This window comes from Martes martes, assembly GCF_963455335.1.
Source record: "Martes martes genome assembly, chromosome: 14".
NCBI lineage: Eukaryota > Metazoa > Chordata > Mammalia > Carnivora > Mustelidae > Martes > Martes martes.
In genome coordinates, this window is record NC_137902.1 from 83155376 (window position 1) to 83180060 (window position 24685).

General features: G+C 46.3%; 1 protein-coding gene across 1 annotated transcript in view; it reads right to left on the reverse strand.

Annotated features, from left to right (window-relative positions):
- SIPA1L2 (signal induced proliferation associated 1 like 2) overlaps window positions 1–24685 on the reverse strand; it is a gene marked incomplete at its 5' end in the record, with an annotated part of 105459 nt that overhangs the window by 6678 nt on the left and 74096 nt on the right. Inside the window, 4 exons of the mRNA XM_080823479.1 lie at window positions 8285–8416; window positions 18129–18348; window positions 20031–20181; window positions 23092–23316. Of these exons, the coding sequence (XP_080679605.1) occupies window positions 8285–8416; window positions 18129–18348; window positions 20031–20181; window positions 23092–23316 (728 nt within the window). The remainder of the gene's footprint in view (window positions 1–8284; window positions 8417–18128; window positions 18349–20030; window positions 20182–23091; window positions 23317–24685) is intronic.

Sequence of the window (24685 nt, forward strand, 5' to 3'; positions counted from 1 at the left end):
AGCTGACTTGGCAGCAGGAGGGCCGAGCCTGCCTCAGGGGGAGGAGGGCTCTGATGGATTAGTCATGTCTGCCGAGGGATGGACCAGGAGAAGGGTACGCGTGCTGGATACAGGCCAGCTGCAGGGCCACGCCTGCATCAGAGGGGAGGAGGGCTCTGATGGATTAGTCATGTCTGCCGAGGGCATGGACCAGGAGAAGAGTATGCACACCGGATACAGGTCACGCAGGCCATCCAAGCACGAGGCCCCGTCCAACCGAGCCCGCACCCATAAACAGAGCTCTTCCAACGTGGCTCTGCTATCACTACAAATGACAGCGATGCCAGGACTTTGTAGCTACATGGAGTCAATTCAAGGTGCTGACACCGAGCGCTATGCTTATCAGATCTCGGCAAGCCGACTTAACTGGCAACCAGGAAAGGGGAAAAAGAAAAAAAAGGTTACACTGCACTTTTGACATAAATGATTTGGCTTAAACCTTTTGCAGCCTGTACGTAAATGCTGCAAGATAATGGTCTTGAGTCTGCCTCTCAGTAATGAGCAAAGAAAAGTGCCGGGATCATGCCTCATTTCAGATACAGCTACTGTGGCTGGCCCGAACAAAATTTCCGTACTTTTGAGATCATTTAAGTCGATTTACTATATTAAATTAACTTTGCATTTTTCATCTTAATAGCACTTTTCTGTTTTATTTTAAAACCAATTATGTCACTTTGTTTATGCCTGTACACACACACACACACACACACACACGCACACACACACACTCTGTCTGTGTTCAAGTACCAGTAACTTCGACCATTTTATCAAGGTTGAGCTCCCGCTTCACAACTGTAAACAGGGCTCTTTGTTAAAAATTTGGCTTATTAGTCTCTGTTTAAAAACCAAGGGCATACAGAGCATAATAGATTAAAAATATAAACTTGTACTTTCTTGCAAAATACATTTCCGTGGACTATTTCGCTCCCACAGTGGGGCCTGATAATCGAGCTTGGACTCTGCGCTTATCCTGCACACAGACACTTGGGACACACACACCTCCGTGTGCCTGTGGGAAGACAGTGGTTGTCACCACCGACCTGGGGCTGGAATCCAGAGGAGAGGAGAAGGCTGGCCTGTTGTTGGCTGTGGGACGTGGCAACACAGACTCTCCCATCATTCGTTTGTAATTTCACCTTTTAAAGCCCGTTTGCATTTAAAACTTCATCCGTTCAAGGACCCGCTGCCTACTTGTGATGTTTTGATAAATGAGCCCTTTTGAGGAAACTCTACTTGCCTTCCCTGCTTCACCGCTGGCCCCACAGCCAGCTTTTCCAATTGGGTTTGTTCCCTGCCCACCCTTGAGGGGGATGGGCTCTATCCTATGTATTACTTGGCGCGTCCACACCTTTCATTATTCCACCTAATAAAGGGAATGGTGCTGGCAAGGCCGATAAGCGATGGTCTTACTGTTATCACAGAGACCACTGCAGAGTTCTCATGCACGAAGGGTCACAGCTCACCCCCAAGAAACAAAAGGGCTGCACCCACTAAGACAGACTCGAACTGTGACTCTGCCCATTTTTGGAACTTCACTGTCGCAGGAGAGCGGAATCTGGGTCATGGGTCATGGGCTCTCCTTGACTTAACCTTCTCCCTCACAGGCCTGTGGAGGAGATGCCTGTGTTCTGACATTTGGTCTGACGGGCAGAGTTTGGTTATCTGCCCATCTCCAGGAAACAGATTTCTGGTCAAAGGGTGGGTCCCCCTCTTGGCTCTACCTGCATACGGTCGTACCGCACAAGGAGGCCAATCGTTTTATCTTTACGATGATACCAGCTGTGACTGCTCCTCAATGCTTCCCAGAGTGTGGGGCCATTTCTCATCTTCCCAAGGTGTGAGCTGGTAGCTCATTATCATTTTGAATTTACATGTGTGATGGAACATTTTTCAAATACTTATTTTGTGATTCTGCTTTTGCGGGTTGTGCATCCATATGCCTTGACTGCTTTTCTTTTTTTTAATCAGGGATTTGGTGTTTTTTACTGGTTAAGCCCTTCCACGCACTTGGGATGGCCTGGTTTCACCCATCACGTTTACTACAAATCCTCCCCCACATTCCCCTGTTTATCTAAATGTTCTCTTTCAAGTTCATAAAAATCTAAGTGTTTAAATACTTTTATCTGTCCACATTATATTTTGTATGTTCGCTCATTACCCAATAATGAAAGCTTTACCTTGCTTCTAAGATGGTAATCCTACTTTGCTGTTTCTAGAATTGACTTTTCTAAATCCTAAATCCAAGTGGAGTATATAAATTCCTTTCCCATTTAACTCTAAATTTTACTCAGATTTCTGGTCTGGGCTCTTCCTCTTTCTCTAAAAGGATTATTTTCTTTTCTTTTCTTTTTTTTTGAATCACTACTATGCTGTTTAATTATTATTGATGTACAGTAGACTTTTTTTTTGGTGGGCTATCTTTCATCTATTTCCCACAGGATGCAGTTAAGTTCTTTAATATAGCCTTCAGATATCTGAATTGAAACTGTATGAAATCTACAAATTAATTCAGGAAATTAGTCGATTTGGCATCTTTACTACAAGTTTCCTACCCATTCTTATCTTTAGAAATATTAGGACTTTTTACTTACTGAAATGTCTTTTCGTTTCTTGGATTGTAACTCTAAGGACGGCTTAATTTCCAAAGAATGGATAATCTGATCTTGCAGATACAGCTAAATGCCTTTCGCTACTGTTCCGGTGGAAGACTGTCCACAAACATGGTTACGTGTCCACGGCAGCCGTCACACCAAGACGCGGAGCCCACCTCCCACCTCCGGTATGTGGGCTGGACTTCAGCATGTGGGGATATCATCATGTTCTGAGTCTTCCAAGATGAGGAGGCCCTAAGACATCGTGCAGCTTCTGCTTTTGCTCTCCTGATTGGGGTCCCTGAGTCACATGCGAAGAAGTAAAATCGCCCTGCAGGAGCCAGAGCCCAGCGGGACATGAAGTCGCCTTAACGTTCCAGTTCCAGGTGAGCACCAGCTGAATACAGCTGCTGGAGCGACTCCAGCTGAAACACAGGGAACAGAAGAACCACCCAGCCGAACCTAACCAACCCACAGAATCATGAGACGTAAATGATCCTGAGACATCCTTGTTTCCAGTAATAAATGTTGGGGTGGTTGTTTTTATACTGAAACAGATAACTGAAAAAAAAATAACAATGCTTTGAAACAAGGCTTATAAAATATGAAGTAGATTTTAAAATATCTCACCTAGCTACTTTGTTTTATAATCTTGGATAATTCCTTTTTTTAAGTTCTATTTTATTTTTTTAGTGCAAGTGTGATGAACATACAGTGTTATGTTGGTTTGAGGTGTTTAATATAATAGTCCAACATTTCTATACATTTTTCAGGGCTTATAAAGACAAGTGTCCTCTTGATCTGAATAATATTTTACCTTTCATATTTTCTAGATACAGAGGCATAGGTAGAAACAGTTTTTTTAATTCCAAAATTTATGCCTTTCTTCTTTGTGTTGTTGGTATAAACGTCCAGTACTTCACTACAGAATGAGAGGACACAATCTCAAAGAAGGACGCTCTTTAGCTTCTTTGCAGCAGGTACTTGCTTATAAATCATTTTCCATTAAGGATCATGTAACTACTTGGAATAAAGTAGATCTTTTTTGTTAAGTTCTAAAGGAATCTCTCCAATCTTAATTTTTATCAGAAATAGGTCCTAATTCTATTAGATATACCCTTTTCGGGAAATTGGTATGATAACTTTTAATTATTTCATCTACTATAACTTTATATAATTAGAAGTTTTTCTTTTATTTAACTGGCCAAACTCTCGCCAATAACAATGGATAATCTTTTCAATTTCCTCCTGAATTTCATCTAAGCTTAACATCACGATTAATGACTGAGATTGTCTTAGGATTTTTTTTATCTTGTGTGTATCAGGAAAGAATCCTCTCAGGGTGCACGGGTAGCTCAGTGGGTTAAGCCTCTGCCTTTGGCTCAGGTCATGATCTTCAGGGTCCTGGGATCGAGCCCCACATTGGCCTCCCTGCTCAGTGGGGAGCCTGCTTCTCCCTCTCCTATGGCTCCTGCTTGTGCTCTGTGTCAAATAAATAAAAGAAACAACTTAAAAAAAATAAAGGAAAGAATCCTCTCGTGCATTTATTGGCTGCTTCTGAAGTTCAAGAAAAATGTATACAGGGACATCATTATTCTCTGAACCTTTGAAAACAATGAATTCTAAGCATATTAGTTTCAGGTGACATTTGGGATTTGGGCATACTTTTAAATAACTTTTCAATACCCTGCATATTTGGGCCACTGACAGTTTCTTATGCTCCATCCCATTTTCCTGCAAGAAATAGCCAAATATTGTATCCATCCTATTTCTTCCTATATAGCTGCCTGACATTCCTTAATAATTTTTTTGTTTCGCTTATGTGTTGGCAAATGCTAATCTCTTTTCTCACTTCAAAACTTGTTCATTTGTCTTTTCCAATTTTAATCAAATTTATGTTGCTTTAACAATGTTCTAAGAAAAAGTAATCATTGGTTTTATTTATAAATTGCACTGAAAATTCACTTGCCAGTTCACGAAAGTCTGTTTGATTTACTCCCTTTTTGTTTGCTTTCATAGCTTTTATAGAATCTTTTTAAAGTATAGTTAAGTTGGCTAATTTTCATGTTTTATTTTTTTTTCCATTTAAATAAATGTTTCTGAAAACAGTACATTTTTGTTTAAGAACTATTCTCTGGCTGCAGTCCAAAGATTTTAATAGGTAACATCTTTTTATCATCACTTACAAAAAAAGAAAAAAATGCCCTCATATTCCCAAATGCCGTCTAGAATAGAGATTATGAGTTACATTAAGAGTTCCAAATGCTGAGAATTTTTTGTTTTTCTTCTGCTTTTCTTATTTAATTCTATTTTCATTGCCTTGTGGTCAGAAACGTACAGAAATGCTCCTGTCTTTGGAGAAGTCTCACTCACAATAACAGACTATCTGCTACGTTCTGTGGACCAACAGGGTTTGGATATATTTAAACCCTGACTGGGCAGATTAGTGTGGTGATCCTGTTCTGTTCTTTTTTTAAGATTTTATTTATTTATTGGAGAGAGCAAGAGAGCTAGTAAAAGAGTACAAGTAGGGGAAGTTGTACAGGGAGAGGGAGAAGCAGGCTCCATGCTGAGCAGGCAGGCCAATGTGGGGCTCCATCCTGGGACCCTGGGATCATGACCTGAGCTTGAAGGCAGACACTTGACTGACTAAGCACCCCCCAGGCTCCCTGGCACTGCTCTATTCTTGAATGGTAGGAACAAAATATTTAAATTCTTACACTCCCATATCCAGCGTCAATTTTGGCTCCTAAACAAAGGTAAATACATCATATGCCAAGATGAGGAACATAAACAGATCAACGGGGAGGAGGCATACCTGCTTGGGTGAATCCCACTGGTGGGTTCTACGAGGGTCATGGTATCAACAGGCAGACACACTCCATTTCTAGAAGTGCGTTTGCAGGTGTGTTGACCCCTTACATCGGTGTCTGGGCACAGCATTGTTCCAGAGCTCTCTGAGCTCCGTCAGGCATTCTGAACTGCCTTTATTAGCTTGTAACAATTAAGCAGACACACAGGGGACTTTCATGGACTATCTTTATCATGTTTAGTCTATAGCTCAGAAATGGTTCTGGGAACTGGTACAAAAAGATCAAGTCGTTGTCGGGGCAACTGGGTTATCTCGGTGAAGACATTTCTCTGTAAAGTGCTGAGGTGACTGATGATGTCCCCTCACCACCATGCCAGCGTGTGTCAGGGCGGGAATGACGCCAACCCAAGGGAATCTGGGCAGCAGGAGTCTGGAGTTGCCAATGCCCAACTGTGTTTTCCTAAGCGGGCTATCGTCTCACTGCGTGGTGTGCTGCCCTGCAGAAGAGCACTGAACATTACTGTAATTTTGAAATACAATTTGTAAATGTTTGGAAGCTTCACAAAGGTCAGGTAACCAAAGTCGTCTCCCCCTGAGGGGAGAATCCCATGATCTCTCTGTTTGGCTCAGGTGTCATGCCCCCTGAGGCACCAGCTATCTGGTATTTCCACGCCATGCTTTTTCTCCTTTGTCTGTGGGTGCCAACTACCCCCCAGACTCCAACTTCAGCTCAGAACTACGCTCTGATGAACAGGACCACAGAAGTAGAAGTTTAATACCGTCAGAAGCCTTCCATGTTCTTTGGCAAGGGTCTTCATTTAATGGACAAGAAGACTGAACGAAACCTGACGCGAACGGTCAAGGACCTCCAGGGATTACTGTCAAACATTCATTGTTGGCCCGAAGTGTGGCCATTATGGTAGTTAAGGGACTTGTCCAAAGGCCCACAGTCCAGCTGTTGAGCTGTAGTGACTGTGACCAGAGTCCCCGGGTTGGGACCTTAGTGTTGGCTGGGTGCGCCATTTTGCTTTCTCTACTTCCTGCTCTTAGCCCGTCTCCTGGAAAGATCCATTTCAAAGCAGTGATTTCATTATGGAGCGGTAGAAGGGAGCTAAATAAACAAAGAGACAAATGGGTTGGGGGGGGTGTGGATCTAGAGATAAGCTGATAAATATTGTTTTAAATCTGAAAAATGAGGATAAAATGCAAATGGACCTCCAGAGGTCAGAAACTATGCCCTGAGTTGGTACAGCTCAGGCATTCTGTGCATTTGATACCTACATACTCATCGGAACTAGCTCTTCTCATTGAGTTATCTCACTATGTGCTTGATAAATAAAGACAAGATAAATAAAACAACCAGCCTATTCTCGAGATAATCATCACCTAATAAGTAGACACAGACAAGTGAATAAAGCAGAATTCAGCCTGGTAAGTACCATGCAAACATTTAAGCAGTGGAGAACACTGCAGAGTACAGAAGAGATGCTCTTATCAATCTCCTGGGGGCAGTAAGACAGCACAGTGTGTATAGAACATGCCAAAAAAATGCTGTTCCCCGCTGCTTGGGTTGCTCTGGACTTAAGTGAAGACAGCGCTCCTACCCTTGGGCTAGGTCACATCTAGGCCAATTTGAAAGCCCAGGAAGTAATGGGCCGTGGGCCTGCAGTTCTAGAACCATCTTCAGGTCATGTCAAGGGAACAAAGGCTGAGTCACAGAGCAGACAGGGCATACTGAGGCTTCCACATGGAGTAAGTACTTTTAAGGAGGAGAACCAAGGACCTCTCACTCCTATTAAGGGAGCAGGACAAGCCTGTTTACTTTGCAGAAATTTCCTACCAGAGTTTCCCTTTCCTTATCTACCGAAGCAAATGTCCCGGTGTCTGAATTAGCTTGTGAGTAGCCTTCACCCTCCCCGCACCCCCAAAGCTTAGGACCAGAGGCACTGATCCCGATTCCTGAGAGCAGGAGAGAAGAGATGGGCTGCTCTGGCGGCCGCAGCCCCTCCCCTGAGGACCGCCTCGAACACAGAACTCCAGGGCCCAGGTGCACGGAGATTCTCAAACACGGCCCCACTACAACAGTCCTGCCTCCCTTGTCCGTTCTGCCAGTTACTCCAGGAGCAGCTGTAATCCTAGAAGAACAGCATCGGCAAATGGCCGGCCATAATCCTGGGCTGTGGGTTGCCCCCATGGCCACAGGTACGGTCCTGAGGATGCCGGACAAGCATCTTCCTTGTGTGGGTCTGCCTTTACCTGCGCGCTGGGAAAAAGGTATTTCCTACCGAGCAGCCTCAACCTTCTAAAATTCACGTTGGTGTGGCAGCTGCTGGGGCCCGCAGAGCTGGGTGTCCTCCCAGCCACCAGCAGCAACCACACTGTTGGAGGAGGCCGAGGTGGGAGAGCCGAGGGCTTGGGTTGCACTGATCACGCTGCATCTGCCTTTAGGCCGAGCCCCCAGAGCGCCCGTGTGTGCCAGCCCTGCCAGACCAGGCCCTCTTGAAGGCCCTTCCCCTCTAGCTCCACTCATCACTCTCAGGAAAGAGGCGCTCTGTGTCCTTCAAATTCACCTCCACGTGCCAGGGAAGAAAACAGAGATCGAAGGGTAAAAGTGACTTGGCCGAGGTCATAGCTGTGGAATTCAGCTTTGGGGCCCTCTGCCCAGGACTCATTCCGTGAAACGGCACCGTCTCCCTAAGGAAATGTCCTTAGTCACAGCTCAAGCCTGTGTTTTCACCCACAAGGATGCACCAAGTATCCAAAATCACAACTCAAGACAATCCCAAATATAGCCACGTTCCCCATGTTGCCGCCCCGGGCCCTGGAGGCTTCGAGTCTTTACCTTCGAACGCCCGAGCCGCATCCACGAGGTGGGACCAATCTAAGCCCGTGGCGGTGTCTGGGAGGGGCATCAGGCCAGGATCCGCACACTTGGACTTATCCGATAAGGACCCATCGGAGAACCAGAACTCATCTGAACAGAGACAAAACCAGAGTGTTAGTCGGATGGCAGTGCGGGGCACGGGCGGCCCCTCCGAGGAGCTGGGGAACTTCTTACAGCCGGTCGCCTGCCGCCCACGAAAAGGGGGACGGTATGCTGCGTCATCCAAGAGCACACGGCTGGGAAGACGGAGGTGTGCAGGGGAGCCACGACCTACACACTCACTCCGAGGTCGGCCAGCGACGCCCCGGGATGGAAGAGATTTTAGAAGGGAGCAGTTCTGACGGTACAGTGCTGAAATCTGGCGGCTTCCTTCGAGGCCGGGCTTCTCCGGAGGACATCCGTTCCCGTCTGACTAGCTGCGGGACTGATTCCTGCTTTCTGCAGGCGTCACTTGCCCTTCGAGTACTGCACACTTCTACCATACACACAGTGTGGTACCGTCTCCCTCTAGCCTGATGGTTTAAAAGCTTCCAGAAGAACGCAGGTATGTACGCTGGACACCAGACGCTCAAGATGCCCTGAACATGTTTATATATTTTTAATTACAAAGATGCAGGAAGACTAACTCTGCCTTCATTAGCGATGGTCTTTCCTCATGCTCGGCACGAACACGGGGGTTGGACTGCTTGGCTGACTTACTGAGCTGGTTCATCACCGGGTAAACCAGAAACCCCTCACCGTCCAGCATGGAATTCTGTCTGTCCTTTGTCTGTACAAATGGACTTTCTAGGTTTTTCTTTTTCACCTGTCATCAAGGGTCTTGGTAGAGTTTACGACATTGATAAAATTAGTTGTTAGAACTCACTACACATCTGAGGACCCATTTTTCAAAGGCTTCAGCCCGGACTGTCTCTGACATGCTCTTCTGAACATGCCCCAAACGCGGCATGCAACTGCCTGTGAACACATCTGCCTAATGAGACCAATCAAAATAATGACCACCTGGCTGTCTGAGCCTGCAATTAAGTAAGGGGCATAATTAACCCAGTGCACCTGTAATTTTTGTTCCCACACCCTTTGGGGTAGCTGTGAAAGCTGGCATATGGACGGAGAATGGGCGGTGGTGTTTGACCTTGACCTTGACGGGCACTAACGGTCTTCCACCTGCTGGACACCTTCACAGGCTGCTCTCAGCCGACCTCCACTCGATGCTGCTACACCCCTGCAACCACTGTTTTCAGCATTACCATGTTTAGTTGCGCTGACAGTCCATTGTCAAGGGAATCCAGTTACAGGGGTTCTGTCCACACGGCTCCCACCACTCTCCCTCTTCACGGGCACATCTTCTTTGAAATAAGAACCATTTGTACTGTCTACCTGCACGGTCCTCGTCCAGGTCGGGGGGGAACAGGGAGCTGCCGAAGCAGGAAGCTGGAGTGCGAGCCCCGAGAGCAGCTCCGAGAGCAGGAGTCCGTGCTCAAGGCTGCCTCCTCTCCTGATGGGTTCTCTGGAATCCAGGAAAGCAGGAGCAGAGCAGAGCTGGGCTGAAGCCCCTCCCAGGCCTCAACCAGAAGTTTAAGGTTCAACCCCCAGGCAGAAAGGTCAGGAAGCCCTGGGATCTTCAATCACTTGCAAATCACTTCCTTTGTCTCCAAATGCTGGGCTGCTTCGCTTAAAGAAGGTTTTCCACTAAGCCACTAAGTGTACAGGGATTATTTGAGGAGGTGGCCCTGACCCATGTGGCTATTTCCACGTGACCAGAGCTCTTCGGAATCCTGTTAAGCGTGCGGCAGCCCTGAGAAGGGTGCACCAGGCAGACTAGAACCCCTTTGTTGCCGGGGCAGTCCCCCCACCCCTTCCCTCCTTGGGGAGGGAAAGAGCAGGGACTGGTGATTATTCAGGCAAATGAACACTCCTGAACAAATGAACGCTCTGAGAGTCACACTTTACCAAGAAATGCCTTTATAGATCCATAATCCTTCACCTGAGTTCCGGCTTCATAAAGACTACAATCAAACCCAGTGCTCGCTGCAGCGTGCGCTCTACCTTCTCACCGCCCCCCCGCCAGGCAGCAACATCCTTCCCGGCTCTCAGGGAGCCACGGGAACAGGGGGGCGGGATGCAAACTGGACGAGCACTGAGCTAACATCCCCGTGCCCCAGCAGCTGCGCGCGCGAAGGGCCCCCTTCCCCAAGCACCGCTGGAGCACTGGCAGTCTTGGGATGCTCTGACGATTCCCGAGCAGCCGGAAATGCCACGATCTGTGGCCATCTGTCGTTGAGCCAAGGCACGCATCTGATCCTGGTGGCCAGGGAGCCAAAGCTCCGAATGATGAAGAGGGGAGGGAGAGAGCGCGCCTAGCTACTCACCCAGCGGGGAGGTCAGACAGCTCTGCTCACTGCTGCCCTGCGCACCAGTCCCCTGGAGGCCCCTTGCAAAGCGCTTGAGGACTCCAGGATCTGGGAAGGTCTCTGGGCATAAAGTTTCACAACCAGAGGCGTGCCCAGGGCGTGCTAACGACCTCCAGCTTGTATGGAGAAGCAACGAGCAAAAGGAGGGAAATAGTTTGTGGTCTTTATTTTTAAAGATTTTATTCAGTTGTCGGGGGGGGGGCAGGGAGAGGGAGAAGCAGGCTCCCCACTGAGCGGGGGAGCCCAAAGAGCAGGACTCCATCCCAGGACCCTGGGATCATGACCTGAGCCAAAGGCAGATGCTTCATGGACTGAGCCACCCAGGCGCCCCTGTCTTTCTTCTTTATTACAAACTAGTATCTCCTCTTCCCCGGTTTGCGAATGGAACTGTTTTGTTTACTGGAGACATGTAACTGGCAAAGATGACCAGTAGATTAGAAGAAGTCTCCTTCCTCCTCCCAGGGCTTCCTGGGAGCGTTCTGCTGACCTGTCTGTGATGTATTACAAAGTGACTACGGCATGCCTCACGCTGTGTTGGGGACAGGGGCGGATAAGGCAGACAAGAGCCATCCTCTCCGGAAGCTTACAAGAGATGGGGAAAAAGACAATAATCAAATAAACCAGGTAACACAAGGAGGCACAAGTCTTTCAAAGAAAACAAAACGGCGGGGTGGGGGGAGGGCATGTTGGGGGCAGGTTTATCTCAGGTGGGGGCCTCCCTGAGACCCCAGTGATAAGGGATTGCTTGATGAAGAACACAATCCTGCTAGAAAAGCTCTAAGGGTTTAAATCAAAACCCATCATTTGTCACTGAGCAGGGAGATCCTCGTGTCAATGACAGTCCCCTTAAATGACACAAGAGCACCTAAATTCTCCTCTGAATTATCACAATGAAAATCACCTCAATTTCTTTTCAGTTGTTTGGAAAATTATATAATTGGTCTGAGCCTCCAAACCACCACAAATCCTTTGTAATACTTTTAAAGGACGTTAGGTATCAGCACTGCCCTCACCTAGAAGACGCTCACTAGCCCTCAGGGATACAAGGACCAGGAAGAGCCAGGTTCGGCCCCTGAGGAGCTCCGTCAGCAAGGAGATCTGCTTGCTGGTGCTGCTGGGGCTGGGGTGGTGGTGGTGGTGGGGATCTGGTATGGCGCCAGCAAGTGAGCCTCTCCCGCCCCCGTGCCGACGGTGGCAGCTGTCACTGTCTAGCTTCCTGAGTTTTGGAGAGGAGGAAGAAAAGGTACCACTTGTCTTAGGTATCAAAGCCTGTTACTTCCAATCCAGCTCTCCAAAGCTAGCGCTCTGTCAGGAGCACACACTGCTCTTTTGGCCAATTCAAAGAAGAAAGTGGCTTGCGGATTCCGAAGGACGGCTCATGTCCAGACACTGACGCCCAGGCCTTGCTCTCCAGCCCAGACACTGATCTTGCGGCTTCCTGTTTGTTTATCTGCGGCCGGAAAGTGCTGCCCAGCTCTATCGAGTCTGACTTTGTTGTTTTACAAATGCTGTGGAACCTTCCCGATGGTCAGATGACTAGGGTTTCTCAGTTCTTCTCCCCAAACCAGGAAAGACTGAGAACATTTGAAGAAGAGAAACAAGTGCCCTATGGAATCCGTCAAGCCCTGCCGGGACGGTCCACAGCTGCATTCTGTGATGCCAACTGTAGCAAAGGTCATCTGCGTATTAGCAGCTCTTAAAATCTATGCCCCACACGCTGAGCCTAGAGCTGGGCCTTGCAGTGTCTTGTGTGAGTCCTGAATTACAAGGAAAATACTCATTTTATCTATTTTAAACTCTCCCTCTATTGAAGCTTCAAGGGGCATCCTTTGGGAGGTGCCTAGGTCAGGACTACAGGATTTGGAAACACACCTAAGTTGATGCTCTGTTTTTATCTTTTGAAATTGAATAACTTTTGAGTCTGCGCTCATAGGAAGATTTGTACCATTGCTTGGAGAGCTTTGATCTCCATAAAAAACCAGGAATTCTCGCAAAAGACCCCAAATAGCCAAAGCAACCTTGAAAAAGCAAAGCAAAGCAAAGCTGGAGGTTTCACAATTCCAGATTTCAAATCCTATTACAAAGCTGTACTAATCAAAAGAGTATGGCACAAAAACAGACAAACAGATCCATGGAACAGAATAGAAAGCCTAGAAATAAGCCCCAAACTCTATAGTCGGTTAATCTTTGACAAAGAAGGCAAGAATATGCAATGGGAAAAAGATAGTTTCTTCAACGAATGACACTAGGAAAACTGAGCAGCCCCATGCAAAAGAATGAAACTAGACCACTGTCTTTTACTAAACACAAAAATAAATTCAAAATAGTTTAAGGACTTAAGTATGAATCCTAAGACCATTAAAATCCAAGAAGAAAGCACAGGCAGTAATTTCTCTGACATTCATCACAGCAACTTCTTTCTAGATATGTCTTCTGAGGCAAGGGAAACATAAGCAAAAATAAACTATTAGGACTACACCAAAATAAAAAGCTTCTGCAAAGGAGGGGAAGAATCAACAAAACTAAAAGACAACCTACTGAATGGGAGAAGATATTTGCAAACGACATTACCTGATAAAGGATTAGTATCCAAAATATATAAAGAACTTATACAACTCAGTATCGAAAAACCAAATAATCCAATTTAAAAATGGGTAGAAGACATGAACAGACATTTCTCCAAAGATGGCATCCAGATGGCCAACAGACACACAGAAAGATGCTCGACATCACTCATCATCAGGGAAATGCAAATTAAAACCACAATGAGATATCACCTCATACCTATCAGACGGCTAAAATAAAAAACACAAGGCACAACAAACGTTGATAAGAGTGTGCAGAAAAAGAAACCCTCATGCATTATTGGTGGGAATGCAAACTGGTGCAGGCACTGTAGAAAATAGTATGGAGGGTGCTCAAAAATTAGAAAGAGAACCTCCATATCACCCAGTAATTGCACCATTGGATAATTACCCAAAGAATATGAAAACACTCATTTGAAGGGATACATGCACCCCTATGTTTAAAGCAGCACTATTTACAACAGCCAAACTATAGAAACAGCCCGAGTGCCCACTGATTGATGAACGGATAAAGACGATGTGGTGTGTGTGTGTGTGTGTGTGTACATACACACACAGGAAATATTATCTGGTCATACAGAAGGATGAAATCCTGCCATATGCAACAATGTGGATGATCTAGAGAGTATAATGCTAAGCAAGACAAGTCAGAGGAGGACAAACACAATATGTTTTCACTCATACATGGAATTTAAGATATCTAACAAAAGAAAAAGAAAAGAGACAAACTGAAAAACAGACTCTTAATTATAGAGAACAAACTGACGGTCACCAGAGGGGAGGTGGCTGGGGGGATGGGAGAAATAGGTGATGGGATTAAGGGTATACTTACACTGATGAGCACTGAGTAATGTACAGAATTGTTTAATCACTACATTGTACACCTGAAACTAATACAACATTGTATGTTAACGATACCGGAACTGAAATAAAACAGAAAGAGAAAGAATTAAAAAAAGGAAGAAATCAGGGGAACGGCAACAGTTTTGGGAGCGGAACACGAAGGATGTGAGCCTTCTTAGTAGGCAATAATATTTACATAAACAAGGCCTTCATGTTATCCTTTTGAAGGTTCTCTTCCCATTTCAAATATTGTTTAATCTTGAAGACGGATTTTTTAAATCAACCTTGGTCGTACTCTTTAAGATATAGTCTCTTCTGACATTTTGCAGATCTAAGATTATTGGTAGGTCTTGTTATTGTCTTAAAATTACATTCGTAGCCTTCTTTGTAAAAAAGTATTTAAAATAGCCGAATTTTTATAATAGACATTTACCAAGAGAAAAATGAAAAATAAATTAGAAGAAAATCAGGAACTCTCTTTAAACATGACGGGAACCTGCCAGTGCTCGGAACTGTACTGAATCAAGCCAGGTGCCCAAATGGTCAAGGAGGACAAGGACACCGGGAATGCTTTTCAAGATCACCGGTTCTCTGGCCTGTGAACCATGTGTCCAAAGGGCCACTTCCCATTTTTAAAAAATCTGGGCCACTGAAGAAATTTTGTTCTGAAATCCACTAATAAGGAAAACAAAGGCCCCACATGCAATGCAGAAACACTTCAGAATTATTTTCAATTGCTTGATCAGGTCATGGTTTCACACCTCCAAGTTGAAGACACAATGACACAGCACACTGCAGCGACTTCACAGGAAATATACATGAATCATGGCATGAATCACATCCAAAACGAGTTTGTGAAGTACCAGTCTCACCAGGTTGAATCAAGACCTCAGTCTCTAGAGAAGAAAGGCTCTGAGACAGGTTCAAATGTGGGACATTCACTGGCTAAAAATATCTGAACGAGAAGCCTGTGATTATTGTCATAGTTACCCGCAAAAAGGCTGCAGAATGTTCGCTGTCAGGAGATGAAGCCGCTGACCCTTTCCCTGCACTATCCGTTCCCCAAATCAGGACCGAGTCTCTACCACGGACAGACCGCCTCTCTGAGGATCCCATGCAGGAGTGCTCAAGGTTTAAAGCTTCACAGAAGAACAATGATGCCTCCTGAGTTTCTGCCTCGCTCTTTGTACCTGGCTTCTTGGCCATCCAGTGCCCAAAGCTGGACAGAAATGACCTCACCTCCAAGCTTTCCCGTGAAGCTAAGTCTCTGAGAAACTAAGAGAAGCACCCGGACAACCTCTAGGAGTCCCTGTATCTTGCTCACTAGACATCGGTTGTCTCCGTTTTGAACTATTCTCCAAGAGCAAGATCTTCTCACCGCAGCTCTGCTGAGTGGCCCGAAACCACAGACAGGGAGGGACGGCTACCATCCGTCCAGGAGATGAAAAGAGAGGACCACGCAGGTGAATGCGGGAGTCAGACACATCAACACAAATTACTGCCCGCTTCCTTGCTGACGTTTTGTCATTTCACTCACTGAACCAAGAAGATTTTTCGGAGGAGCTGCTAGTAAGCTGGAGAAACCTCATTGCCAGAGGAGGTTTCACTAGAGAAGAGCAAATGCCGGGGACCGTGCTCCCTGCTTTTCCCGGAGAAACGGACCACAAGGACTAGTACGGCAGTTCTGAACTCAGACAGTGAACAAGTAACACATCCTACTCGTGTTCACACTTCGAAAATACCAAGAAAGGACGCAGTCCTTCAGTCGGCAGAGGGACAGATAAGCTACGGTCCATCCGGAGGATGGAATATTACTCAGCACTAAAGAGAAGCAAGCTCTCAAGCCATGAAAAGACACGAAGGGAAGAGCCCGTCTGGAAAGACGACATACTGTAGGATTCCGTAGAACTATATGACATTCTGGAAAAGGCAAATAAATGGGTACTGTAAAAGGATCAGTGGTTGCCAGGGGTACGGGGGAGGGAGAGACGAACAGACAAAGCACAGAGGATTTTTAGGTGAAGTGAAATTATTCTGGACGATACTGTAATTGTGGATACATGTCATTTTACTCTGTCCAGACCCTCAGGATGTACAGCATCAAGAGCGAATCCTAATGTAAACTACGGGGTCCGAGATAATAATGTATCACTGTGGGTTTTGGGGATTCCAGCAAATGTATCTTGTGAGGGATGTTGATTGGGAGGGAGGTTGTGCCTGTGTGGGGACAGGGGTGTATGGGAACTCCCTGAGCCTCCCGCTAAATCTTGCTGTGAGCCTAAAACTGCTCTTAAAAAAAAAATTCATTAAAAAAAAATAAAGCTAAAAAAAGAAAAAGAAGGGCGCCTGGGTGGCTCAGTGGGTTAAGCCTCTGCCTTCGGCTCAGGTCATGATCTCAGGGTCCTGGGATCAAGTCCCACATCGGGCTCTCTGCTCGGCGGGGAGCCTGCTTCCCCCTCTCTCTGCCTGCCTGTCTGCCTACTTGTGATCTCTGTCTGTCAAATAAATAAATAAAATCTTAAAAAAAAAAAAAAGGATACATATCTTTCATATGGAAGCAAGCAAAGGGTAGGAGGATGATGGGAGAATTACATCAACACAAAGGCCAAAGATGAGTTCATGACCACACATCAAGCATTTTAAATGAAAAAAAACACATTTGCAAGAAAATAGTTTCACTGATTTTATGAAGGCTTTCAAGAGGACATTAAAGTTAACCTATTTACAAAAAAGGAGAAACATTTAGAGAATTATTAGATTATTAGAATGTGTCTGACCTTTCATGCGGTTGTCAAGAAGGGGTTTAAAGGTTTCTTCAATTTAGGCAAGTGGACTCGTTATAATACGTAGGATATTATGTTACTTAAAGAAATAGATTAAGAATTTTATGAGACAAGGTTCATTTCCAATTAGGTTAAACATCAGAAGAAGCATTATTAGGACTTTTATTTCATTTAGCCTGAGACTTCTATGTGCACGATGAAGTTTAAATTGGTTCTAAAGATAATGCTTTATGATGATGAAACCAAAAAAAAAACAAACCCGATAATGAATATATTTGTGATTAAATCCTCATTCTTCCTGTACACTAGAAATTAAACTCTGAAAAAGAAGGAATTTATAAAGCCAGTGTAAAAAAAAAAAAATTATCACCCTTAAACTCTGACACATTAATAAGAAACTGACACTATGTAAATATCAAAGATTTCAGGTTGCAGAGGAAAATCATGCAGAAATTGCCTAGTCAGTCCGAGAGCACTAAACCAGAGGAAGCTGGATGCGGAGAGCCGAGGCATGAGCACGAGGACATGCTCGAGAGGAGACCAGGGTCTCCTGACGCCGGTCTACCACCTTGACCGCCACCGGATATGTAATATCAAGAAGAAACAGAAATAGAAAGTTCCCAAGCTTGCTCGCTGCCCACCAGCATATCCACCTCCTATACCATAGGTTTTTCTTTATAAAATCAGTGTAATAGCTAAGACAAACATCTGTGTATATATCCATACGATCACTACTTGAGAAAAATGTTTAACACGAGGTTTTCAATATTCTTCAAAATGGGTAGAATTGCTTAACTTTTTTTTTTTTTTTTTAAAGATTTTATTTATTTGAGAGAACACGCAGGGAAGGGGACAGGCAGAGGCAGAGGGAGAAGCGGGCTCGCTGATGAGCAGGGAGCCCATGCGTGGACTGACCCCGGGACTCTGAGATCGTGACCCGAGCTGACGCCAAGTGTTTCACTGACCAAGCCACCTGGATGCCCCAGGATTGCTTAACTTTTAGAAAATGTCCCTTCTGGTGCTTTTTATCATATTTAAAAATAATAATAAAAAGAAGGCGCACCAAATAATACATTTATTTAAAAAAATAAACCAAACCCCCCAAAACCTCTGTAGGAGACGACACGACAAGCCAACACCCACAGAAGCCCCCCCACCACCCCCCCAGCCCTGCACTTACTTCTCAGGCTCCCCATGCTGGGCGCGGGGTGGGTCCGGGGGGGCAGCGTGCTGTGGTAGGGCGGGGTGGTGCTGAACAGAATGTCGTTGGGCAGGGCTTGGTCCAGTACTGAACTTCGCGAACTGCCGAAGGAAGACCCCCTCCGATTGCTGCACACGCTCTCGTCAGAGAGCGTGCGGTGGAGCGATCGTCGCGGAGACAGGTTCCCGTAGAAGGAAAACTAGGGGTTTAAACGTAGCGGGAGAAGGGACATGAAAGACTTGAAAGCCTGGAACGGATCGGACTCAATCCGGGGGGGGACACACACCCCTTGCTCACTCGGCTCTCTGGGTTCTCCCTAGGCGGACAGACGGGCACGGAGCATGAGCTCGGGAATGCTAAACCAGGCGTGGGGGTCATCGAGACACACGTACTGGGGCTCTGGTGCAGTTATTGGATTTGACTGTTTTCCTCCTTTGACATGCTGAGAAATATTATCACGAATTAGACATGCACGGCTTTATGAGTTCTGAAATGTTCAACGGAACCTCCATAACCCGAGAGCAGTGCCAGCTCCTGGAGCTGGAGAAGGCTGCAGTTTCTGGCACAGTTACTCAAAAGGACACATAGCGCTGGCTCGACTTGAATTTGAAATGACTGCATTTTCATAGGAGGCAATTTCTGTACCCATCCACTGCATGGGAGGTTCAAGGCCATCTAAATAGTAATAAAACTGCTTTTGAACACGGCGCTTTTTAGGCCGTGCAAACAGGTTTGAGAAAAATGCTATCAGTCCAGGAAAATCTTGTCTACTCAACAGTCACCACCCACAGAAGTCCCTTACAATTGTTGAAAAATGGAGCTACAAAACCAGATTTAAGGGAACCCCTGAAATGATCGTCCCACAGAGGGTGAGGAAAATTCTTATGCAAGAAGCAAGTGGTCCAATACTCCAGAAAAATGAAATAGAATCTGACTTTCCAACTTCTGCTTCTGCATACGGAACCACATTCCTTTTATACAAACAACAGTAAAAGCCAGAGTGTTTGCATCAAACAAATGCAGCAGTTTTTTTTTTTTTTTTTACATTTACATTCGTGAGTGCAGCAAGGAGGCTAAAAATATTTCTATTGTATGTGTTTCTTCCATTCTGTCAGGCCTGTCCAACTGATGAATGGTAACTGGAATGCGTGGAGACTACGAAGTTAAATTTACACCATGAAAAGAAGGTGATTTGTCTCAGAAGGGGGGAGGGGAAGACCCACATACCAAGGAGAAGTTCATTCCTATAAAAAGAAAAGCTATTGGCACTTCTCGCACGACGGTCTACACCCAAGCTTATACAGTACCATATACACGGCTGGATACAAGTTTAGGGGGGAAAAAAAAGGGACTCATTATGATTGACTTCTTCTGGGATTCCCTCTTCACACACACCAGCAGGTCCTTCAGAACATGATTACAGGAGCATTAGATTAAAGCAGCTTTGAGGTAGTATCTAATTAGAGTGTTATTCTAAGAACACAATTAGGTTAATTGCAGTATTGTTTTATTAGAGGGAAGAGAGAAGCACACACACTTGCTGTTTACCCTGATCACAATCAACATGGCAATGCCTGATTTTTTTTTTTTTTTTTTTTTTTTTTCATTTGGACAAGATCGAGCTCTGGATTAGACGGGAAAAGATCCAGATTCCCTGTCCGCTCTACCCATGCTAGTAAGCTGCCCTTCCGACCCTCTCCCGGGCTCGCTCTGCTGAACGATACAACAAACCCCGAAGAGGGTCAGCGGTGCCCAGACGAACGGGTAGAATCACGAGGGAGAATGCATGCGGGTGGGTGGGGGTTCCTGAAACTTCTGGGTCTCTTCAGACCCTACGTCGTTGCGTCTGGTCATTTCAAAGCCTCCCCGAAGTTCGCTAACCTTTCTTCGCCCCTCCTCCGCGAGGGGGCTGTCAGGGAGCATCAGCTTCAGGAAGTCCTCCTTGGACAGCACGTGCTGCGTTTCTGAAGCGGCCTCCCCCACCACGGTCTGCCGAGCCGCTGTGGACAAGAGATCCATCTCGCCATACAGCCTGTGGAAACAAACCAGAGGGGAAATGAAGAGCAGGGTCAGCCTCCCTGTCGAGGGCCTGAAGCCGGAAGGATTGAAATCCGCCCGGCCCGACAACCGCGGACTCCTGCGCGCGAAGCTTAATTATTAAGTCGGTTCATTGTCGCCTCATCTGCGCCAGACCCCCACGTCATTTTCCATCTGTGAAAGGAGCTCAACTGCAAAGTCAGAGTTCTGAATAATTCAGAGCGAGATCAGATCCCCGAAGCTCTGGATGGGGAGAAAAATAGAGCTCGTTTTTTTTTTTTTTAAAGGCCATGTCAGAAAACACATTTTCAATAATTCATCAGAGATGATCATATGTCCTTTGCGGGCACACTTCCTTGTGTTTCTTAGAAACTGAGAGAGGCGCTCTCTTGTGACTGGACAGCCACACCCCCACATCTCACCCAGGCGACACCGAGAGAGGCACCCGAGGGAGCCTGAAGTTTAAGAGTAATCGACTCGGGCGTGTGCCAAGCATGTTTTATCACCAGCGATTCCGCAAAGCCGTTTGGGTAAAGCCAGCAGCTGTCTCCTTTAATTATCAGGATATGACGATGTATTTATGGACAACAAAAGACTGTCTCAGAGAATTACTGTTTTCAGCTCTTTTCCAGGGAGAAAACCGGGGAGTCATCTTTGACAGGTCTGCTCCGGACACGCAGTCTGAGCAAGCAGACATTCCGGGGGACACCGGGAATCGCTGGTGGCGGGACCGTGGGCGGAGGTGAGAGCCGTCCTTGCCGCACGACCTGCAAGGTCAGGCTCCAGGAGTCTGAGGTTCAGGGCCGCGGGCACCGTCACCTTCACGGAGACGGCTCTGTTTCAGAAGCGGGGCTGTCGTGTCCCAGGGCGAGAGCTCACTGGGAAATGACCGTGCTAAGAAACTGACACGGACACGCTCAAAACGAGCAACGGGCCTCTGGAAGTCTCTGCGGCTTTTGCTCTGTTTCTGGGGTGGGTCGGGTTCAATCAGGGAGGGTTCCACAGTATGGTCTTAAAGGGATGACTGGGAACTTCTGAATTCCACGGAACTTCCGGAGGGCATAACCGGTTTTCTATTTTGTGTACAACGAGACAGTGATACTCTGTAATCCTCTGGGGTGCAAACACACTAAACGTGGCTGATCCCTTTCCGAGCATCATTCCGTGCTCTGGTAGGACACTGCGTTTTCAGTCTGCAGGGGTGAGAGATTCATCACTTCCACATTCAACAGAGTGTTTCCTTGTTTAGGAGCCCTTGACTTAGCTGGTTGGGGCCGGGGGTGCCTAACCACCTCCCCCCGCCGACAGGATAGACCGCCACACTGATACCCGGCTGGGCACTGTCCTCGTGTGATGCCCTGACACCCACATCCGCAGACCCCTTCCTCACAATGCCTTTGAGGTTGCCCCTCTCTGACTGAAAGTGCCATCAAATCTGCGTGTTAAAACGCACAAACTCTGGGGGGTTCTGGAGAGAAGAACATCCACGCAGGCACCTGTCACCCTTTCCCAACTCTTCGAGAGCCCTCCCCTCTGACAGAGCTTCTGCACAGAACTTAAAAGGCTTGGGATGTATTAAAGAGGCAGAAACACCAATGTTATCATTAGGGATTTACATTTATGCATTTATGGTCAAAAAGTGTAGTTATCACTACAAAATTCCTTTCTAAATAACTCATCTGCAACTACCGACATGATGGTGTGTGTGTGTGTGTTTTAACAAAAAGATTGTTCAGTTTCAGCACTAAAATGATTTTTATTATTTTTTTTTTATGTAGAAGAATGGGAGAGGAAGTTTGTAGTACTTTCTGTGTTTTCTTTCTTTTTTTTTTTTTGACAGGCAGAGATCACAAGTAGGCAGAGAGGCAGGCAGAGAGAGAGAGAGGAGGAAGCAGGCTCCCCGCTGAGCAGAGAGCCCGATGTGGGGCTCGATCCCAGGACCCTGAGATCCTGACCTGAGCCGAGGGCAGAGGCTTTATCCCACTGAGCCACCCAGATGCTCCTCTAAAATGATTTTTAATTGAGAAAGCAGTATCAGGCTCTCCCTATTTAAGAAGTGGGATCATTCTTTAATGGGAAAAGTGATACTAATTTACCAACCAAGCTTAAGATCTAGAAGAGCTTTCTGAAAATCACCGCAGCCCCCAGGGCATGCTCCAGGCAACCTGGTGCTGATGGGACTTGGGGACACAGCGGAACACTGGGGCCTCATAATTTGGTGCATGGGAGTTGTTTTGTTTTGTTTTGTTTTTTATTTCTTAAGGCTTCCCTTTTAAAAGTAAGCCATTGAATAGAGAAATAGCTCTGCACCCTTGAAGTGTGATTTCTTCACCCGTCTCTTCAAAGAGACAGCAGCGTAATTTCCACATGTCCTGTCAAGCGGCTTATCAGTGTTTTTGTTTTGTTTTGTTTTTCTCTTTTCAAACAGGTACATAACATCCCTCCCTGCCTGTCCCCATAAAACCTAACAACTGAAAGGGAAGCCAAAGTCATGTTAAAATTAGGTAAACTACACTTCCTTTGATGATGTCACTTACACAACAAATTTAAGAAACACACTCGTGGACTCTGCGGGAATTCAAATTGTTCTTGAACTTGTTTATTTAGAGACAGGCTCTAGGGTCACACCATCAATAGCACATTACCGTGAGTTTTCTACTGCAGGCAGCTTTTTGGAAATAAGAATAAAGAACAGGGATTTATCTTGCGTTTATATGCAAACGTCAAGGAAAGAGAAGACTTTCAAAGAGAAACGTAAATGTGAACATTTAAGAAGTTTTACAGAGATGTTTCTGGATTACTCCTTTTAGAAAATACACTTCTGTGGAGGGGGGACAAACACACGTGCTTAGTCCATCCCCACAATGCGTAAGGTTGCCTAGGGCCGAGCCGTCGTCCGCCTTACCCCTGACATTCAGCCACTTCAGGCTCCTCAGGCGGCGGGCTGCCCTCCGACTTCTTCCAGCCGATGACGTACTTGCTCACTGGCCCTTGCCTGTGGTAGGGCTTGGACACGGACCCGGGGACCTGCTGGGCGCTGCTGTGAGACACGATGTAGACTTTGGACGTATCCAGAGACCCACTGTTCTTGGAGCAGTGAGCTGAGGGGCTTCCTGAATGGTGTGAACCACTGAGGAGAAAAACAGACAAAAGCTGTCATAGAAACAGATTCTGGCAGTGCTGTCATGCCTCCGGATTCGGGGGCACAGTGCGTTACCCCTGGGGGGGTGTGGCAGACCCACCGTCCTTCCTCCAGGGGCCAAGAATGCCCATGTGTAAGCTGTATGCCTGTGGCTGGAAGCATGTTAAAAACAATCGGAGAGAAAAAAAAAACGATCGGAGGAAAATCGGAGACATAAGTAATATATTTATACTGATGCTTCAAAAGGTGGGAAACCCAAAGAAGGTCCTTAATCTCAGCAGCTGCCAGGAAGATGCCAACACAAAGCACGACAGAGTACCACGCAACTGGCCACACAGGCAAACACGGGAGTCTGACAGTGAGTGTCCAGTGTTGGCCGGACTGGGGAGCCATGGGTGCCCTCCCAGCACTGGTAGGAGTGAAAAGCGTGTCAGAGAGTCTGGAAGGCAGGCTGGGCATGACCTGTGAAGGCGTGCAGGGCACGGTGCGTGACACAGCAATTCCGCTCCTCAGTGGACACCGCAGACAGAGCCCTGCACGGGTGCGTCTGGAAGCAGGCAGCAGTGCGGACAGGAGGACTGACCATAGTAGGTCCCCAATGGCGCCACCTCAATCATCAGTAGCCAACCAGACGGTCAGTCCTTAAACAAGAACGGAAAAAGGGGATGCGCCGTGAATAATGAACCGAGCCCACAAACAACTCGGGTGAGCCTCACAGACACCATGTAGCAAAAGAAGCAAGTCACGAAGAATATGTCAAGTGTGATTCCATTTTTAAAGGAAATTTATAAACAGGCAAAATGGCGTTGGTCAGAAACACAACATATTCAGTTAGTAAAACAACGAGGCGACGCGAGGGGAGGAGGGATCCGGAAAGCGAGTTTGTGGCTACTGAGGAAGAAGGGAAGGGGCTGTGGGTGGGCAGGACACGGGGACCTCCTGACAGAGAAATGCCAATTCTGCATCTGGTGGCGGTGTGCGTGTTCGCCGTATGACCACACACTGTAATGGCCACAAAATAAAATTTAAGTGATGCAAACCCTAAAACAAAACAACACAAAATTTTTCAAGTCAGTGTTTAAACTAAGGCCAGAAGGACTCCCCACTGACTGCATAACCACCTCTAGAAATATAAAAGCCTAAAGACCTTTTTTATTTCAGGAAGACTGACAATAGAATGTCTTATAAAAAATGAGTAAGAATAGAGATCAGGGGATTACTTTACAAACACGAAAAAATGTAAATGTTTAAATTAGGGTAGACCTCCTGGTAGTATGAATTATAGCCTTATTCCGGAACCCCTGAGAAGCACCTACCTTCCTGAAAACCTACATAATCAAGTATCCTTCGACGCAGG